The sequence below is a fragment of the Magallana gigas genome, chromosome 4 (assembly GCF_963853765.1).
Source record: "Magallana gigas chromosome 4, xbMagGiga1.1, whole genome shotgun sequence".
Taxonomy (NCBI): domain Eukaryota; kingdom Metazoa; phylum Mollusca; class Bivalvia; order Ostreida; family Ostreidae; genus Magallana; species Magallana gigas.
Window position 1 is genome coordinate 20,558,298 of NC_088856.1, and position 19,107 is coordinate 20,577,404.

At 30.7% G+C, this 19,107-nt stretch overlaps 1 protein-coding gene, 1 long non-coding RNA gene and 1 other non-coding gene across 3 annotated transcripts; 2 read left to right on the top strand and 1 right to left on the bottom strand.

Annotated features, from left to right (window-relative positions):
• Positions 1 to 1,061: 1,061 nt before the first annotated feature.
• LOC109618755 (uncharacterized) lies at positions 1,062 to 5,137 on the top strand. Its single transcript, XM_066081616.1, has 4 exons — positions 1,062 to 1,128; positions 2,822 to 3,082; positions 3,549 to 3,728; positions 3,970 to 5,137. Exons 1-4 carry the CDS (start codon positions 1,077 to 1,079, stop codon positions 4,197 to 4,199), a joined length of 723 nt encoding a protein of 240 aa, XP_065937688.1. The 5' UTR covers positions 1,062 to 1,076; the 3' UTR covers positions 4,200 to 5,137.
• A 1,991-nt stretch (positions 5,138 to 7,128) lies between these two features.
• Positions 7,129 to 14,701, top strand: LOC105328198 (uncharacterized). The gene is made up of 4 exons (XR_010712949.1): positions 7,129 to 7,534; positions 7,869 to 8,135; positions 8,818 to 8,997; positions 10,031 to 14,701. It is a non-coding gene; the product is annotated as an uncharacterized protein (transcript).
• On the bottom strand, positions 14,547 to 15,340 carry LOC136274540 (uncharacterized). Its single transcript, XR_010712950.1, has 3 exons — positions 15,176 to 15,340; positions 14,841 to 14,950; positions 14,547 to 14,686 (listed from the first exon to the last, which is right to left on the bottom strand). It is a non-coding gene; the product is annotated as an uncharacterized lncRNA (long non-coding RNA).
• Between the last annotated feature and the right edge of the window lie 3,767 nt (positions 15,341 to 19,107).

Sequence of the window (19,107 nt, forward strand, 5' to 3'; positions counted from 1 at the left end):
TTAATTAGGAATCTACAGTATGACAATCGACCCTTCATTTAGTTCTTACATCAAATTTACCGATTATTTTCAACTATTAAGTCTGATCAGCGTTGACTGTTTTCCTTTCATGGCATGTGCTTAGGTCAAACATTGTTTCACTTCCGTTCTGCCAGAGCAACTGCATAGGATAGTTGATTTAAGTCATCTCCTCCCTTCTAAAAAATAATAGGTGTACCGAATTCCCGAGGGTCCGATTCCAGAAAATAAGGAATGAAGAACTACGTGTTTAATAATCGAGTCTCAACGCATGGCAAAAATTGTATATGTATTAATAAATAAAAAATATAACAACCGAGTCGGATAACCGATAGTGGCATCCCCATTTGGACTTTGGTGAGGATAGACGAAAAATGAATGACAGCTATGCTTGACTATAACATATGATGATCTAAACAATGAATGAAAAATGATTGGTGCACAACCTTAAGATAAATTAGAGAAAGATTCAGAGATATCGAATAATACAATAAACGTAATGCCTCTTTGTTGTCTTGGACATGAAAAACAGAAAATAGACCGGTTTTGTTTTAAGACATGAGCTTGTTATGAAGACATAACACTACGTCTGTTTCGGTTATTATTAAGTAACCTAAAGTCAATTGCTGATTAACTTCGTAAACGTTAGATTCTGAGAAATCATACCAAAAGAGTAAAGTCCAGAATATTGATACTGTTTCATAGTGAATTTTAGATTTAGGATAGAAGAGTAAATACAAGGACTATAGCTGATTTGTAAAGACTAACTGACTGAACAGTGACCGATCTAAATTAGAGTGGACTACAAATTTACATTGTTCTTCCGTTAAATGGAATTATGAAACCCATATTCTAATGATGAAACGTCTATCATGCTAATGAGAGGTACACAATAAAATCAGTATTCAATAGCCATTAAAATTTATGTCAAATTAACTCTTTAATCTAAACATTGAGCTTTGTGCAATATCTCTATAGGTTGAAAGGAGAGTCGATTTTCAATATGTTTCCCTGATAAGTAGAGGCGATAAACAAATATCACTTTTAAATCTTTCAAAATGTCAAAACTGGTTGGACTTGTACAGTTAGTGTACATTTTATGGGGATTCGGTAAGTTTAAAGATATTTCTTTTGCAAAATTTGGATTTTACTTTTTTACAAATTTTGCAAAGTTGATTGTTAATTTTCAAAGTTCGCGTTAGATTCAACCTTTACAATGTAGATACATTTCGTATACCTAAAATGGTAAAAAAAATCACCAAATAAAGGATATAATATAGATCAAGCACTATTTAAGAACTAGTTTGGAAAGACATTGCACTCTTTTTTGAAAAGAAATTCTAATAAGTGAAAAAGATAACGATATGCCTTGACAATCTCATGATACCCAGGCTGGTTTTTTTAATGAATAATATTCGCTAAAAGTTGTACTTTTCTGAAACTATATATAAGTCAGAATGTGTTTAAGAAATGGTATACGGGGTTGATTTGTATACAATTACCATTCTACTTAAAACAAAATGAAAATAAATGTCCATTGTGTACATTATTCAAATCATAAAATGATATAGATATATCAAATGTTTTGATTAAATACGTGTGATTGAAGGGAATACTTGCTCGATTTTTGGCATTCCCAAAAACTATAATAGCTACATTGTGCTATTTCTTTTAAATATAATATTTAGGGATTGTTTAAATTTTCCTATTTAGCTAAATTAAACTATCATTTAAAAAAAAAAAAGGTATAACGAATAAGAATAAAAAAGAGAAGACGTTATTGTCTCTTAATTTTATATGAAAAAAGAGATAAAAAAAATCGTAAGGCCTTTTGTGTAAGTGTATCAATTTATCAAATACTTCGTCTAAAATTCGGTAAATCATGGACAATATTTGTTTTGAAATATACATGTATACATGTAAAATAATTCTTACTTAAGAATATCATTTAACATATGCTGTTATATACTATTAAATTAAGATACATGTAGCTTAAATCAATTTTCTTTCATTTCATTTATCACAAAATCTTTAATTATATGTTGTTATATACTTACTCAACATACAGTACCGACCAGACACAACCTAACACCAAAGCAGACCCTAAAAGCTGACCCCGGTCCGCTTTGTGTCTGTTAGGGGTTTAGTTAAGGTCTGCTTTAAAAAAAAATAAAAGCGTCTACTCTGGGTCTGCTCTTAGTCAGCTCGGGATCTCCTTTGAGTTTGCTTTGTGTCCGCTTTTGCACTGAAATATTGCGCAGATTCATCTTTTTTCTTACCGTCTTTAAATCCCGTTCCTAGTTTATTTCAAATACACATGTAGAGACATGTGGTATTTATGGAGCGATTTTAAGGTCTACTTCTTTAATCCGGGTTTTCTTTCTAATTGTCAGATCTGGGTCTGCACTGGATCAGTTTGGGGTCAGCTTGTGAGCTCTGAGTCCCCTAAGCAGACTCAAAGCCGACTCTGAGCGGCACAGAAAGCCGACCAAGGTTAGGTTGGGTGCACCGTCTGTTAGGTTGAGTCTGGTCGATATTGTAGTGAAGGAAAATAATGCATTACATGTTCTAAGACAGACACCGATATTTTCTTGAGTTTTCAACGACACCCTAGCTATTAAAGAACAGCAGTTAGTTCCCTTAAAACTACGAGATGAGATAAACATGTCTTTTTTCCCCAAACAAAAAAATCATCTATTTATTGAGGAAAATTTAAATACACAGGCCAAGTAATTTCATGATACGACTTGTTTAAATGTGATAAAACGAAAAACTTATCAGAATAATATATTTTATTTGACAGGTGGTGTATGTGGCCTTGATAGAACAAGTTGGTTTGGGAAAGTGATCTTGAACAGCTCTCAGCTGCTTTCCCTAAAAGATGATCTGCAATTGGAGACTGACTGTCCATCAGTGGACCACTGTGCTACTCAGTGTCTATTGCACCGAACTTGTGAGACCTTTCTGAGCAATGAGTCGCCTGAAATCTGTCAACTATTCGGTAGACGTGTTGATATCCTCTCCGAAGATGCTACTGGGATGTATCCAGTGTTTACAAAACAAAGTATCTTATAACGCTCTTTCATTTTTATTTATTATTTTGGCATGTTTGATATTATTATTAAAAATCGATTATACAAAGAGAATTCATAGTAAAGCTTGTTTAAGCTTTAGCAATTTATTAAAAGAATGAAAAATTTTCTTTGGTGATTCATACGGGATATGAAGGTGGCGACACTGCAGAAAAAAATAGCGGATTATGTATTTTTTTTTCTGCAATGATCGCTACCTTTATTACCCGTATGAATCATCCAAGAAAGCATTTTTTCGTTAGAAAAAGAGGGGATTATCCTCGGTAGATGTAAATATAGTTTTTAAGTTTTAATCGAACTTAATTACAGTTCCAATACAGACATAAGGTTTCATGTTTTAATTACACTTTTATGTTTAATTGTGATATTTTTTTTCCAATTTAACTTGTAAGAGTAATATTCCGAATTGTTATGATTAAAGTTTACTGTTTTTTTTAGATACTTGTGAAGACATTGGATATATCAGCGTAAAAACAAAACATACGTGTTTGAAGAAGTTCCACACTCCGCAATTCTGGGTTGATGCCAACAACACGTGTGTTAACGATGGTGGGCATCTTTTTACCATTAAAACATTGGATGTTTTAAATGAAGTCCTAAGTCTGACTTCTGCTATAGGTAAATACATGCATTTGTTTGTTTACAGCACTGGTCCAGTATTTTTGACATACAACAATTTAAAACGTTCATTTGTATCAATAAAGCATAAACTTTTAAGTCAGTTAATCAATAAAACCTGTCATTTTCAGAACTACAGTTTCTACCTACATCTTTTGAGGATTATGATATCACAAATCACAATTAAATTATCACTTTAACTTAAAGGCGACAAACTTGAGACGCTTTTATTTACTTGCAGATCCAACCTTTACGTATTTCCACATAGATGGGAATGATTTAAGTTCAGAGGGAAATTGGGTTTTTCATGACGGATCTTCTTTTCCTCTCTCGTCTCCACTTTGGGGTAATACCGAACCCGAAGGAAGAGTTCATCAAAATTGCTTAATCATTTACGAAGGCACAATTCACGATTCACAGTGCGATACTCCGCCTGCGATTTTAAAATTCATTTGTGAGAAGAACCCGTGAGAAGTGACCAGATTTCTTCTACTCTGGACGTTGTGCAATTTGAACACTGACCCGTGGTGAATTGATTTAAGTCTTTAAAGCAAAAAACAACCAAAACAAATATTATCAACTTATCGCAAATATTTTGAAATAGTGCTTGTTATAAGTAGTACAAATGAATGATTTCTGAATTCAACTTTAACATAGGAATAAACTGAAAAAAATAATAAAGCACTAGGATATGTGATATTGTGTAGACTATAAATACAGTAGCTAAAACCGTGACACTTAACGCAAAACTCGGAGGATACGGAGTTGGAGAGGGATTTAAACGTTCAATGAGTATACATGTGGGATAAATATTTAAAACCTTTCCTCGAAATACAATATTACCATTTATGATACCTTAGTATAGCAATGCAATCATTCTATATACCATAATATATATAGTACTATTTTTGATTTGTTCAAGCCATGACCCCGATCTAAGGCACCATGTGACGTCTAAATTATAAAATAATCACTTGAAGATTTGAGAAGAAGTTTAATGAAGTGATATATGATACATTAATATGTACATTTTCAGTGTCTTTGCCTGTGATAACTACTACGTATCGATTTTCGACTATACAGTCTAATAAATTCAAATGACGCAGAATAGGGGCTCAAGCGGGGTTTGCTTATTTATATTCAAATATGAAAGCGAACAATTGCTGAAAATTAAATAAGATATAAGTTATGAAAAATCATTCTTTGATTATTATAAGGTGATAATTTTGGTCGGGGTATGATCAAATCTATCATAACGCCCTTTGGGCTTTATTTGATTTGATCACGGCCCGACCAAAATTATAGAAGAGTGTTTCCTTATTCCTTAATTAATTACACAGCCTAAATAAGAGACCGTTGGGTTGGGGTTTTGTGTGTTTTTCTTGTGAAGCTTTTAAATGTTGCAATTTTATCTATAAAAATCTGAGATACAGTGAACGAACTTCTTTCATTGAATCATTAGTTTGGTTTGTTTTCCGTTTTTTTTTTTTTTTTTTTTTTTTTTTTTTTTGCTCAATCCCAAGTTTTATGAAGAGTTTATTATAAAATTAAATATAATGGTATTTTTTAAATTTTAAATCCATAGAAATGATATAAAAATATAATTTGGCATGAAATTACTTGTACTTTAGTCCTAAAGCAAAGAGAATTTCATTTCTGAACTCATATCATTCGTATGATAGTTTTTAAAAAAAGTTTACTTGTAACCGTTGTATATGTGTTATATTATTAAAGTAAAAAGTAAAAAGCCACCCCTTCTCTCTTTACCCTTATTCATTTTTTTATTCTCTCCTATTTCTGTTAAAACCACACTGACAAAAAGCGTTAGTAGAAAACGAACGTATTTATCTGATAATTATGTCAATCGATTCTGAAATTATATGTATTTAATCAATTGTGAATTATTTTGATGTATAAGACTATTTAATGCAAGATCATGAAAACAGTTATTATTTCACAACTAAACGTGTTTATACTTGTTTATACTTTATACATTTTTGGGGTTCACTTTTGATAATTTTGTATATGTTTTACGTGTTAACATTGGACTGATGAAATAATCCATCTTCAACTTTTTAAGTGATTTTAAATTTTCAAATATAGATTTCGGAATGCTTATAGTTACGATTGGAATAAATTAAATTTTACAATCTGTATATTGTACATTGCACATATATATGTAAACATATGTTTCAGGTTTTAAAAATGACATGTGTGATGTATTCAATTAGCGTGTTACCAATCTAAATAGAATTATTAAAAAGTGTTAATCATATAACAGGGTATTACGAATGATTTTGTCAGAAATGTCCTTAAACATCATCACAATTATTATTTGTTTCCATTTTTTCTATTAGTTACAGGAACAGCACCAAAATATTACGTAAACTTATGAAATTATTTGTCTACGGAATTCTTGGACTGCAAAACCTCTCAATTTGAAATAATACTTTAAAAATTACTTTTGTATTTTAAATAATATTTGAAAAATGAAAATTTTAGATATTTTACCATTTTCTTGGGAAAATTACAGATCATAAACTAAAGATACTTCGCTTTCAAAAATATGCTTTTAAAACTAATATGATGATTTCATAAATAATATTGAATTCAAACATGCACATATTGCAGTCAGTGTAAAACTGACTATCGACCACCAAGTATCATAGGATTAAACTGTGCCATTCAGTCAACGGAAATATCCGAAAGGTCTGGAAAGGTTACTAATAGAAATAAAATGACATTCAGTCACCTTGATGACTGAATGGCAGAGTTTCATTCTGTGAATATTTTTGCATGTAGCTTCTAAAATAATTTTTGATGGCGTTTAAAGTTGAATTTTAAAGTTAGATTTAGGTTAAATTAAGTTTTATTAAGGGTTATTAAGTTTTTATCATTTATAAAGTTTAATTAACGTGCTAAACAAGTATCGCTTTCGCCGTGTTGAACCGAATATGTATCATTCTAATAGTAATACGAACGGCTGGATAATCGCACAAGCAGCAATATGCTATAGCATTGAACGCGCTTTATTCAATTTGTCTGCTCACCTAACGGCAGTTATTGACACGACGACGTCAAAAATAAATCATTTAATGGTAATATTTACATTACCTTACTGATGAAATCAATTATTTACCTAAATAAATCGATATAAATTGCATATAACGGAGGGACTAAATTAGTAACAGCAAGAACAGCTGTTTTATAAAACTGGTTCAAACTGGTTATCTAATAGACTGTTGAGATAAGATCAACTGGCATGAACATAAAATCCATGAAAATTAACTCTTAAGATTTTGTTTTTAATAATGAAGTCAACTTTTTTAGAATAACTGTAAAACATGGTGTTTTGACAAATTTATAAATTATGTTTTCTCATTGATAACATAGAAATCACTGTTTGAGAACTACTTATGTAAATTACTTGTAAATCCATACTCAGTGAATAGGTGTTGCATTAAGAGGCATTTAAACATCACAGATTTTAATGGAAAAACATAGTAGAATGTAAATATATCGTTTTATTAACCAACTGATCTTTATTGAGAGCCAATTCAACTGAATAATGAACAAAATGCTGTTTATGAAACTATACCCTAGCTAAAGCTAATGATTCAATCACATAAAGGTACCAACAAAATCAATACTCATCAGCATGCGCATTAACTAACACATCATATTTCACGCTCACTTCAGACGCTGGATTCTGTTGGTTGATTTCAGATAAAGTGAAGTTCTTACAACTGTCATTATGTCCAAAAATATAGGACTAATATTATTGTTATTCAAGTTTTCAGCAGTTGGTAAGTTTTATGACTTTTAACGAATGAAGTTTATCAAAGATAATGCAATGTACCTCGAATTTATCTAATACTAATTTAGTTACTTTTGGTAGACACTATTTGGCATCTGTAATTGACTGAAAAAAATGATTCGAAAAATATTTAAACCAAACGTACCTTAGCTTATCTTATTAAATATCAGGTTTTTCCGTTCCATTATGATTAAGAACAAGAAGAACGAATAACTAATTATGACCAATGTAGCATTATTATACACAAACCATTTCGTTTGTAAGTATTGAAACATAATTCTTATCCTAGTGTTAATTCAATTATGCAATGTCTTTTTTAATAGTTTGTACTATGGGTTTGGATACATATAGATCGAACTGGTTTGACTTAGTAGTTCTTGACAACTCCCAGTCGTCATCACTGCATGGTTATCTGAACCTAGAGATAGCAAGTTCATCAAGTACCCATTGTGCTACTAGATGCATCGGAAATCAAAACTGTCAGTCTTTTCTTCTGGATAAATCGTCTGGAATTTGTAAGCTGTTCAATAGAGGTGTTGACCCCCGCTCTGGAAAAGATACTGGGACATTATCCGTTTATACAAAGCGAGGTATGCCTACCCTTTTAACGTGTATCGGTATACTAATTGATTTCATTTATGTTCGATAGTCATTAGTTTAGCTAGTATTAAAAGGTAACCAATGTTTGCATTTAAGATAATTCTGAATCATGAAAACTTGCAAGTTCTATAGAACATTTGATTACCGTTGAAGAATTTTGGATGTTAATTGCCATAAAGATAAACGATATTAAGCAACTATCTATTGACACAAGAAACGTTTTTACTTTTTAAACATGTAAATGCCCTGAAAACAATATGTAACTAAAAGGTTTATTTGATTTACAGTTATATTAATTTACTTCAGCATGTCGACAAGGAACACAATTTCTCTCTGATCTTTGGTATTCTATAATGTATGTCCCTGACCAATTTTTATACAATGAATTATAGAAAATCTTTCATGATTTTATAAATTGTGAGAGAATGCAATGAGGATATATGACACTTCCTGATTTGTGTCAATAATTTAAACCGTTTGTTATCGCAATTATTCAAAAAACATTATCTATTATTTATATGGACTATACTTCATAGCAGCATTTTTTCCTCAAAATATTCAAATACATATCAAATCAAATATAATTTTGTCCACTTGAATAGTAAAACGTTCTTTTTTTAATCTAAAATGTGAAAAATAATTTATAAATTAAATTGGTTTTCGATTTTAAAGCTACTTGTGAAGATATAGGCTATGTCACATTGAAATCTGCAAATAAATGTCTGAAGAGCCTTCATACACCCCTCTCTTGGATCAATGCCAACGAAACTTGTGTAATGGAGGGAGGAAGTCTTATCAGCATTACTACAACCAATATGTTGGAGGAAGTTTATAATTTGACTACCGCTACTGGTAAATATTTGCTTATTTACGCCAAAAGGAATATTATTTATATTAATTTATGTAAAATCTTCTGGTAGGGTTTAGAGTAACATCAGCTAAAATATGAGGTTGTAGTGCAGATGAATTTTAAGATATGACTGATTATGATATATTAATGTACATGGATTTTTTCAGTAGTTTCCGTGTATGGTATAAGTATTCCACATAGAATTTCATTTACAGTAAATATCCTGCCTTTGTTTTGCAGTTTTTGATTAAATGTTGCTCCTAAATTAACGTTATAATTCAGGAGTCAGAAATTTTTTCTAAACATTGTCTCAATTGTTGTTGATTTTTGGTGATCTTTGTTGATATTTTATTTCATTGGTGATGGGCAGGGTAGGTGTATGGCTTTTTTTTTAATTTCATACTTAATGCCTACATTGAATTTTCTCTGAAAAAAAAATGATGAATGGGGAAAACTGCGCGCGGTGCCAAGAGTATTTCCGAATGGAAAAAGATGTAAACATTTCCCGTTATAAGTCTTCGTAATATAACTGATGATATGTCAATGAAGAAATCTTGGCTTTGTACCTTTCTTGGATGGAATTGTGCCTCATTGTCAGATATGTTTGCTTTGGTTAAAAATCGTCAAAAAGTGGTAGAAGCAAAACTTTTGGACAGGATATAGTATTTATATATTATTTATTTAAGAATTTAGATCAATAAAGCATCGGACGGGTGCCTTTGAAAGTGGCAGGGTATTGTGTTACAATATGTAGATAGTCTAGAATCATAGATTCAATAGTTATTCTCTGGAAATATGTGTAACCTGGACAACAGGGTGTAATGTTACTTTTGTACAAAAAAAAATTAAAAATGATATTCTTTTATTGTTCTGAAAAAAACCCCCATTATTTTACAAAAGGTGTAAGAAAGAGAAGAAATAATTTTAATATGAAGAACAATACACAATGCAAAATCTCAATAAGGTGTTTCAAACATAATACAATGTATTTTCATTAATACGTATTTTTCTTAGTTAGTCTGCTTTTTAATACAGATCCATCCTTAACGTTAGTTCACATCGATGGAAATGATTTCAATCAAGAAGGAAATTGGGTTTATAATAACGGATTGCCGATGTCTTTTCTGCCTTGGGATTTTGGTCAACCCCAGGGAGGAATGAGTGAGAATTGTATGCTCCTTTTAAATGGAAAATTTCACGATGCGCCATGTGATAGTTTTGCATTGAAATTTTTGTGTGAAAGACTTTTGGTAATTTAACCAAAATAAATTTCAACGTTCTTGGTGTTTATGTTATTATGCAAAAATGAAAAAGAACTCATTTTGAATTTTCTGAAGTTGATATCTTAAGGTTTATTTCATTTTTAATTTGACTTTTTTTATTGTTGTTAACAAAAAAAAAAATTCACAGATATTTACATTGTTATTAATCATGATAATATATTAATATCTTATTATATTTATTTCTAGAAAGCCTCAGATTATTAATTGGTATTTTTCCATTTTTTATTTTGTTTCATCAAATATTTGATATTTGAAAATAGAATACTTTCTCATCAGTATATCAGAGACGATATCTGGTTACCCTGTGTTGTAAAAAAGTCCTCATTTTTTTCCCAACAAACTTATGAAATAATCAAAACTTATTTCATTTTTCATATTTCTTTTTGTTTTAAATCAGTTACATGATTACTAGAGGGCATGTATACAATAAATAGCAAAACCTGCATTTTAGAAAACGCATATATGAATGTATTTAACTTCATTTTCCAATATAAGTTCATGACAGAACTATAGGATTTGTTAAAAATAAGTGGGTGTGAACTTACTAATTTTTTATACTGATACTCGTGTATATCACGCATTGATAATGTAATATTATTTTTGTTGTTTGTTTGACGTGGCTGCATATGCAATTTTCCTTATTTTTTTTTTTAAATCCATTATATGTAAGCCGTGTTTAAAGAATGTGTTATTTCTCATTGCTAAATATTATGTTGACTGGTCAGCTTTTTGCCCTATACAATGTTATGTGATACTAATATATTAACAGTCCGCGTCTAATCTTGTGTATATCGTTTTTTGTACGAAGACTCACCCTATTCCATCGATATGTTCTTTTTATTTGTAAGGTAACTAACCCAAACACAACTCGATGATAATGGGCATTACTGCAATAATGACGGTGTTATTATGCTGGTTTTGACATAATTTACAGCTGCGCATTAAATAGGAGATCACCCACTCAATTTCCAAAACGCTTTTTTACATTGTAATAACTAAAACTTACTAAAAATAATAATTCTTTTCTTATTTTCTTTTTTAAGAATACTTTTTGAAAAGACAATAGCATCATCTTCACCTTTTTAGAAAAAAAGTAAGCTGTCATCTTTAATAAAAGTTGATGTAACGTACATTTAAGGCAAGGGTAATTGTTGAGGTGGAAGGATAATATATATTTTTCTTATTATTTCATTCTGCTCAGGAATTTTAATGAAAGAAATGAGTTAATTCACATATTTAGAAAAAAAACCAAATAAACTGTCTATCAAAGTTAAGATATTGTGAAAGCATTTAGAAATATTTCAGGCAGTTAATGGAGTTATTTTCCCTTGTTTCTTCAAAATGGAGTTATCTTCCTTGTTCATATTAAGTAATTCTTCATTGAATATAATGTAATTAAGAAGTTGTATGATCACAAGAGTTATGCATGCAAGTATTCTTATCATTTGAACAAAAACAGTTTTTCGAACTTTCTAAAAAAACCCAAATAGAATTGTTAATAGTAAAAAAATGATTGGCTAACCAAATTCACTGATAAACAGTACATTTAAGATGATTTTGGCATAATTACCACATGATCATAAATAAAGATTAATTATTAAAAAATCAAACAGGAGAAGTGAGTAACATTTTATAGCATTTAATTTTTTGGGGGGGTTTAAATGGCCAGAGGAGTTTCTCTCTGCCCCTGAGGTTTGGGGATGGGAGGTTGTTTTCAAATAAAGCATGACTGTATACTAGCCACCTTGTTTTAGTTTATCTATGAAAACATTTACACATAAAACCTCTCTTGAAAGTTACCAATGAAGGGGAGATTATTTTCTATCAGAGTCTTGCATTTTTCAATATCAGGTCCTGCACTCTATTATATCTTCAAGTTTTTTGCTAAAATTAAAGGTTTTATAGTCGTTTTTGAAAGGTTTCGGGCAAGGAGCTGGTCATCATTACACCATCATAATTTTTCTACTCCAGAATGAAACTTATTGAAATGCATATGCATGTATGAGACTCCTCGACAAATTTAAGTATGGGTTATGGTCTTGTTTAAACAACACTCCAGGTTTCTACAAGATATCTTATCACGAATAGCATGAAGCTAAAATCGTATTGATTTCTTAAATATTACTTAACCTTTTCAAAATTGTGTCACTGTGGTGTTGACTTAAATGATAAATAAATTTAGACATAAACCAATTCTGTAAACACATTAAAATATGTTTAATTTGTTTTTAAAACTACGGTATGTTATAATAGATGGTACACACTTAAAATGAACTTACTTTATATTGCAAAATATATCAGTTTGTTCCACTTATGCCTACATTTACTGCTAACATTCAAACATATTTGTGTTGGTCAGAATAAAAGGACACTAATGTTTATGTATCCATTTTCTAACCAATTGACCTACATGACTGTTATCACAATCTGAAATGGGTTTGTCATAGTGTAAGGAAAAAATAATAATTTATTTAACTGGAATTCTTATATTGATGTCAGAAAAATCGGGAAAAAATAACTCCCATAACCATGTTATAAGGTTATTGATTAAAAATTTGGTTTATCCGCACACTATAGGATTTATGTTATAAGTTGATGTTGTTTTTATATGTTTTGAAAGTTGGGGTCATCGTTTTTGGATAAATCGGCTTGGTTTGATAAACGCATCATTGACAGCTTCCACTGGTCATCATTGCAAAGTCTTTTGTACGGGGAGTCACCGGGGTGACGTCGGTATACAATATGATACAAACCTGAAACACCAGATGTGTTTATTCCTTATGGGCAACTAGCCGTCTACAGTTTGTAACCATTCTAATTCAGGTGTTGGCATCTTTCCTGGGTGACCCTCGGGAATTTCCCTAATTTATTTAAAACAAGGCATTATATGTAAGTAACGTCAATTTAATTTGTAAGTTAACTAAATAATAAATAGGACGGATCTGACAAAATTCCTAATAACAGTGTACATATTTTCTAGGACATTTTTTTTTTACAATTTAGAATCACGAATATATACGTCTAGCATTATGCCGTAATTGATGTTTCTTTTACTGTTAAAAGAGAACAATTATAATTTCGTCAATTCAGTGGTAATTATTGTTTTACGTTACTTGCACAAAAATTGAATACATTAGCTTAAAATCTTCTAATAAGCGTTCGAATCTATTTAGCACAATGACATCTTAAATGGATGCCAACAGCACTTGTGTTCTGAATAGTGATCTTTTCAGCATAAAGAAAGAAAAAGAGTTTAAGCTATGAAAATGTATGTTAGCAAATGTGTTCATTAATGGATAAGTAACTTACCAAAGTCCGGTCACACAATCCAATATGAAGATTAGATTTCTATGTACTTCGCTAATCTAGGTGATTTTTTCGCCCTTTGTGTATATCTCCAATGGTATTACGTTTTCATTCAGGATGTGTTCTCCCATATTAATTTTACTCGGGTGTACTCGCCTCAATATTGTATCATTTACCATTTAGGAACCACCAAGTGAACAGGCGACGTTGTTTCAACGTTTAACGTTGAGGGATGGTTGAAATCAGGTTGCAACGTTGATCAAACATTACTCAACCTTCAATCAACGTTGAATCAACTACGTTGAAAAAACGTTTTATTAAACGAAACTGAACACATAATTTCTAATTTGAACGCTTGAAAACAAGCATGGCTACCATTTGGCGGAATGTACACTTGGTTTCTTTATTATTATTTTTCTACAGAATTATGTTAAATATTATTAAATGACAGGTTCGACTCTTTAACAAGGACTTTATCCACATTTCCTAGTTAACACAACAACGTTCTCACAACGTTTTAAAAACGTTGTAGGAATGTTACCAAAACATTTTTAAAAACGTTATTACAACGTGAATCTGTGTGGTTTTTTGTTACATTATTATAATACTTTTATAAAACATTTCTAAGAAATGTTTACAAACATTTTTAAAAACGTTATTACAATGTGAATCTGTGTGGTTTTTGTTATGTTATAATAACATTTTCTAAAAACATTTCTAAGAAATGTTTACAAACATTTTCTTAACATTGTTAGTTATCATTTAGGGAACTTTTTAAAATCATTTCCATTTCCTTATAAAACTTTCTTTCTACTTTAATTTAAAACCTATGGTTTTAAATACAATAGTTTTAAGTGTTAAAGACATGAGCCTAAGACATTTTCATACACACGAAAACAACATCATTTAAATTTTCCAACTGTTTTATCACATAACTATACTTCACAAAATGAACGATATAAATCCGCAGTTTAACCCATTGTCATAAGATATCAAGACTTCTTAGTATCCCAATGGTTACAATTTCACAATTGTCTGAAAAGTTTACACACATTTCGATTGTTATAGTTGCAACAGATGTGTTTCACTGAATTTCTTATCCCTGAAAAAAAAACCCCACAAAATAAAACATCTGGTCAGTGGAATTGAATCATTAAAATTGTTCTCCTGTGTTGCAATTAGCAAGTTCAATCAACAATTGCATGTAGTTTATATAAAAAAAACATATATATTGCTGGGAAATAAATTTCAAATACCTATATGCTTGATACTCCATGAAAGTCATATCTTAGGCTAACATCAACACAATGAAACTAAACTTCTCACTCTGGAACGGTACACTGTAGTCAAGCTATGGGAGCAACCCCTAGTATATTGTAAAATATAATAACTGTATTTAAAAGTTGAAAATAACATGGTACTGGAATGACAACAAATGGGTTGCATATTGCAAGCATATGTACACATGCATTGCCAATTACATAACAGCATAGCAGTATATAGATATGACATGGCTTAGCGCATTCAGTTAAATGTACATGTGCACACTACCCAAGTTATTATTCTGCATTGAAAGATAAAAAATACTTACATTTACCGAAAATACCTCCCATTCTAAATCCTTGCTCTTTGTAAAATGGTGTGGGTTTTTAAAAATGCTGACCAACTCAGATAACAAATAGCGCGGAAACTGAATAACTGGATCGGCTGCTATCACTCTGGCCATTGCATCCCGCTGTGACATTCAATTAACCAAATGTCCTGCACTCTAAGTATTTTCATATATTGTCCACTGTTGTTTAATCAAACTGCATGTTTATCATAGTCTGTCTTTTTAATATTTAAATTCTTAAAAATACAACAAACAGTATAAATATGAAAATCCATAAATCTGGTTTTTTAACAAAGATATTTAATATACAATCTTCTAAAATGTAATTACATGTATTGCGTAACTTTTATATTGTAAATAGCATGTATGACTGAGGTATGCCAATCTTGAGCATTTAAAAGAGAAAAAAAAAGCAATTCGATTATTTACTAGGTATTTTAAAAACGCTATGAAACATTGCCGGGTAATGTTTTTATTATGCTGTCTTATAACATTTTCTGTATTCTGTATGATAAGCAGTTTTCTGGTGATATAGAAATATACATATGAAATACCAATACAATGAAAGCAATTTTGGTTAGGAATTTCTAATTGACAGTGCTATAAAAATCACAAAGGATACATTTTTATAACATATTTTAGAAATGTTTTATGCTAAATAACCATAACATTTTTGATATTGTTTTTACAACGTTGTCAAGTCTAAACGGATATGTTTTTAAATGTTGTATTAATAATGTTTTCTTATAACATCCTTACAATAAAAATAAAATGTTTTTAAAACGTCCTAATAATGTTTTTTTTTTTTTTTTGTTTTTTTTTTTTGCAAACGCTTTTGGAAATCAACCTTACAACCAGAATATAATGCTATGGAAACGTTTTGTATAATATGCACTGATAAAAAACAGACAAAGATCCAAAGGAAAAATACAAAACAGGAGTAGAGCAAACACGGACCTCTACAAAAATTAGAGTTAGGATCAGGTGCCATGAAGGAGCCAGTTTCCTCTGCTGACTGGTTGTACACAAAACACGCAATATTTTTATGGGTACTCCGGATTCTTACCAAATCTATCACTTCCTCGGTTTTATTTCCGTGCCAACTGGATATATTAATCAAGGTTTAATTACTTGTTTGTCGAGAGTGAAAACATAAAACCTTTATAGATGAACAATTCTATTTAGTACAAAAGATATAAGGTAGTTCGCTGTGTTTTATTACCACTCTTTGGCGCCGTATCGACACAGGGATTGTTACTAATACCATAGAGTAAATTGGTAATGCAAAACCTTAAATTAGTGGTTTTCAGACACTTTCAGTGCCAATCTTATCCCATTGACATTTAAAATTACATTGACCCCTTCCGTTTCCGAAAAAAAATATTAATTTCTATCCCTTTTTTTTGTTTTTGTATATATCGGACTCCCCGACCCCCCCTCTCTCTCTCTCTCTCTCTCTCTCTCTCTCTCTCTCTCTCTCTCTCTCTCTCTCTCTCATTCTCTCTCTATTAGAACCACTTAATGTTTCGTCGGCGATTCATGCGGGTATGGATAGAGCTTGCAAGCAGTGTAGAAAATACATAACCCGAGTTACAGTGCATTTTATTAAATAGTTACAAAATTAAAAATTCTTTAAAAAAAGTTTCTCCACAACATGATAATTATTAACTTTAATTGTAAGGGAACCAAAACTATACCTTTAACAATATATAAGTGACAAAAATAGAAAATATGTAAAAAAAAAATAAACTTTGTGAAGAAAAAGACACAAGAGAAAGACTCGCAATGTCTCTAACGATAATAGCTAGCACAGCTCGGCGACGAGCGAAGCGAGCTCTTAGATTTAGTGCGCGCGGGAAAAAAAACTAGCTTAAGGAGGTTGGCAACTGAAATACTAGTAATAACAATCATCCAAAAAAAATCTTGTAAATGAAGATGAGGACCAAACATGTACATTTTTTTATTTGTGACCTATCTTGAACTTTCTTAAAATCTTCAGTATGATATTTTCTTAGATATACATTTTGTTATGATGTATATAGCATTAATGATATGTTCATAGAGAAGATTGCAACCATTTGTTAAAATATTTTTTTCATGTTTTACTTATAAACTTATTCTTATTTAATCTTACGATCACAGAACAATAATATGTTCCTTAAAAAAATTCCTATAATATAAAAAATCTTAATTTCACAGTTTGAATTTGATTTTTAAAAATTGCATGAATTTTATTTAATCATGTTTTTTTGTAAAACACCTGTTATTGCATCATAAGCACAGGAAAATACACTTCCCTAATTTGCAATGTTAAATTTGTTGTTCGTTTTTTTCGTAATTGACAATGGTAATTAAACCCAAAGTTAGTTTTTTTGAAATGGTTATTCCCTTTACTTTGTTATCTGACAGTGTGCTTTAGCCACTGAAAAAAAACAGTCAATTAACACAGAATCAACAAATTATAGCATGCTTTTTCTTTGTGTACACATGTCCAGCTAAGACTGCACGTTCGATGGCACGGGTGCGGTTTTGGATAGCATGCACGTTTCTACCTCACATGTTGACTTTTTGTGAAGTGTAGGTAGCAGCTAATAGTGAGAAGATTAACATTCCAGATCTTTCGGTACCTTTGCGTCAAGATAACAAAGACAGTCATACATCCTTGTCGGTGATGATGCAGTTGCTTTGTGGACGTGGATGATGATGCCATTTTCCAATCATAATCTATTACCTGATGACGGATTTTCAACTATAGCCTGTAGAGGTCAACGAGGGAAGTTGAACATGCTTTATTGGTTTTTGCAAACCGCCTCCAAATCTTGTTCACAACTATGCGTAAAAAAAGATATCGTTACAATCATTGCATTTACATGTTGTTTTCTTTATAACCTCATACAAATCCGATATTCAATTGACCTCCAGGTGAAATCTCACTATCTCACCCAAAAATAGTAACGTGTGATTATTTTTTCGTATTATTTTACATTATCTAAGTTTCCTGACAACATTTTGTTATGGCGTTCTAAATTTTATTTTTGATTTTTTCTTCTATACGCTACAAATAGTGCAGGTCAAGAAAAAGCTTGTTGCATATTTGCTAAAAAATGAATAGTCATTGGTGGTTTGTTGACTTTATTTAACTATAGAACGAAAAATGAACAAGATGGAACTTAAATGTAAACATTTTATCTTTTAAAGAAATAAACACTAGAAACAAAAGTCTTTAAAATAGTTGGATTTGTTCGCTTTCAAATAGTTTTCTATGGAGCTTTAACGAAATATCTTCATGATCATTTAATATACAAATTATTAACTTGCTTAAATCACCCTAATATTTTCCTTTCATGCTTAAGAAACAATCCTTTACTGGCTGAGTAATCATATTCCAGTTTTTATTTTTGTCAAATTCTAAAGATAAAATCATCGTTATTATATAATAAAATGAGTCAAGATGAGTCAGCAATAATGAAGAAGGCTACACTTCTTAGTTTTCCCCTATAATAGGCTGGGAATATGATATATATCATTCTGATGTTTTAATGTACTATGTGATGACTACTAGAGTGACTGGTACGTGTAATGCAATTTACAGTGAAAATGAATTGATAAATTGGTAAAATCTCGGGAAAAACAATGAGCACTAAAACATTCAGGTCTGTGAATACTTTTTAACAAATTACTTTATTGTAAACAAAAAGATACTAGTGTGCCCTATCAGTGACTATCCTCTTTAACTATTTAATACCAAAAACTGCTGCAACATATTCATTAAATGATGCCAAATAATAAACCCACCAACAAAAAACCAATGAAAATGCAGTCAAATCATCTGCAACAAACAGTCAAAGACCCACTGATGATACTTAACACGGTGAGGGAGCCACAAGATCAGCTATCACACCAAACAAACC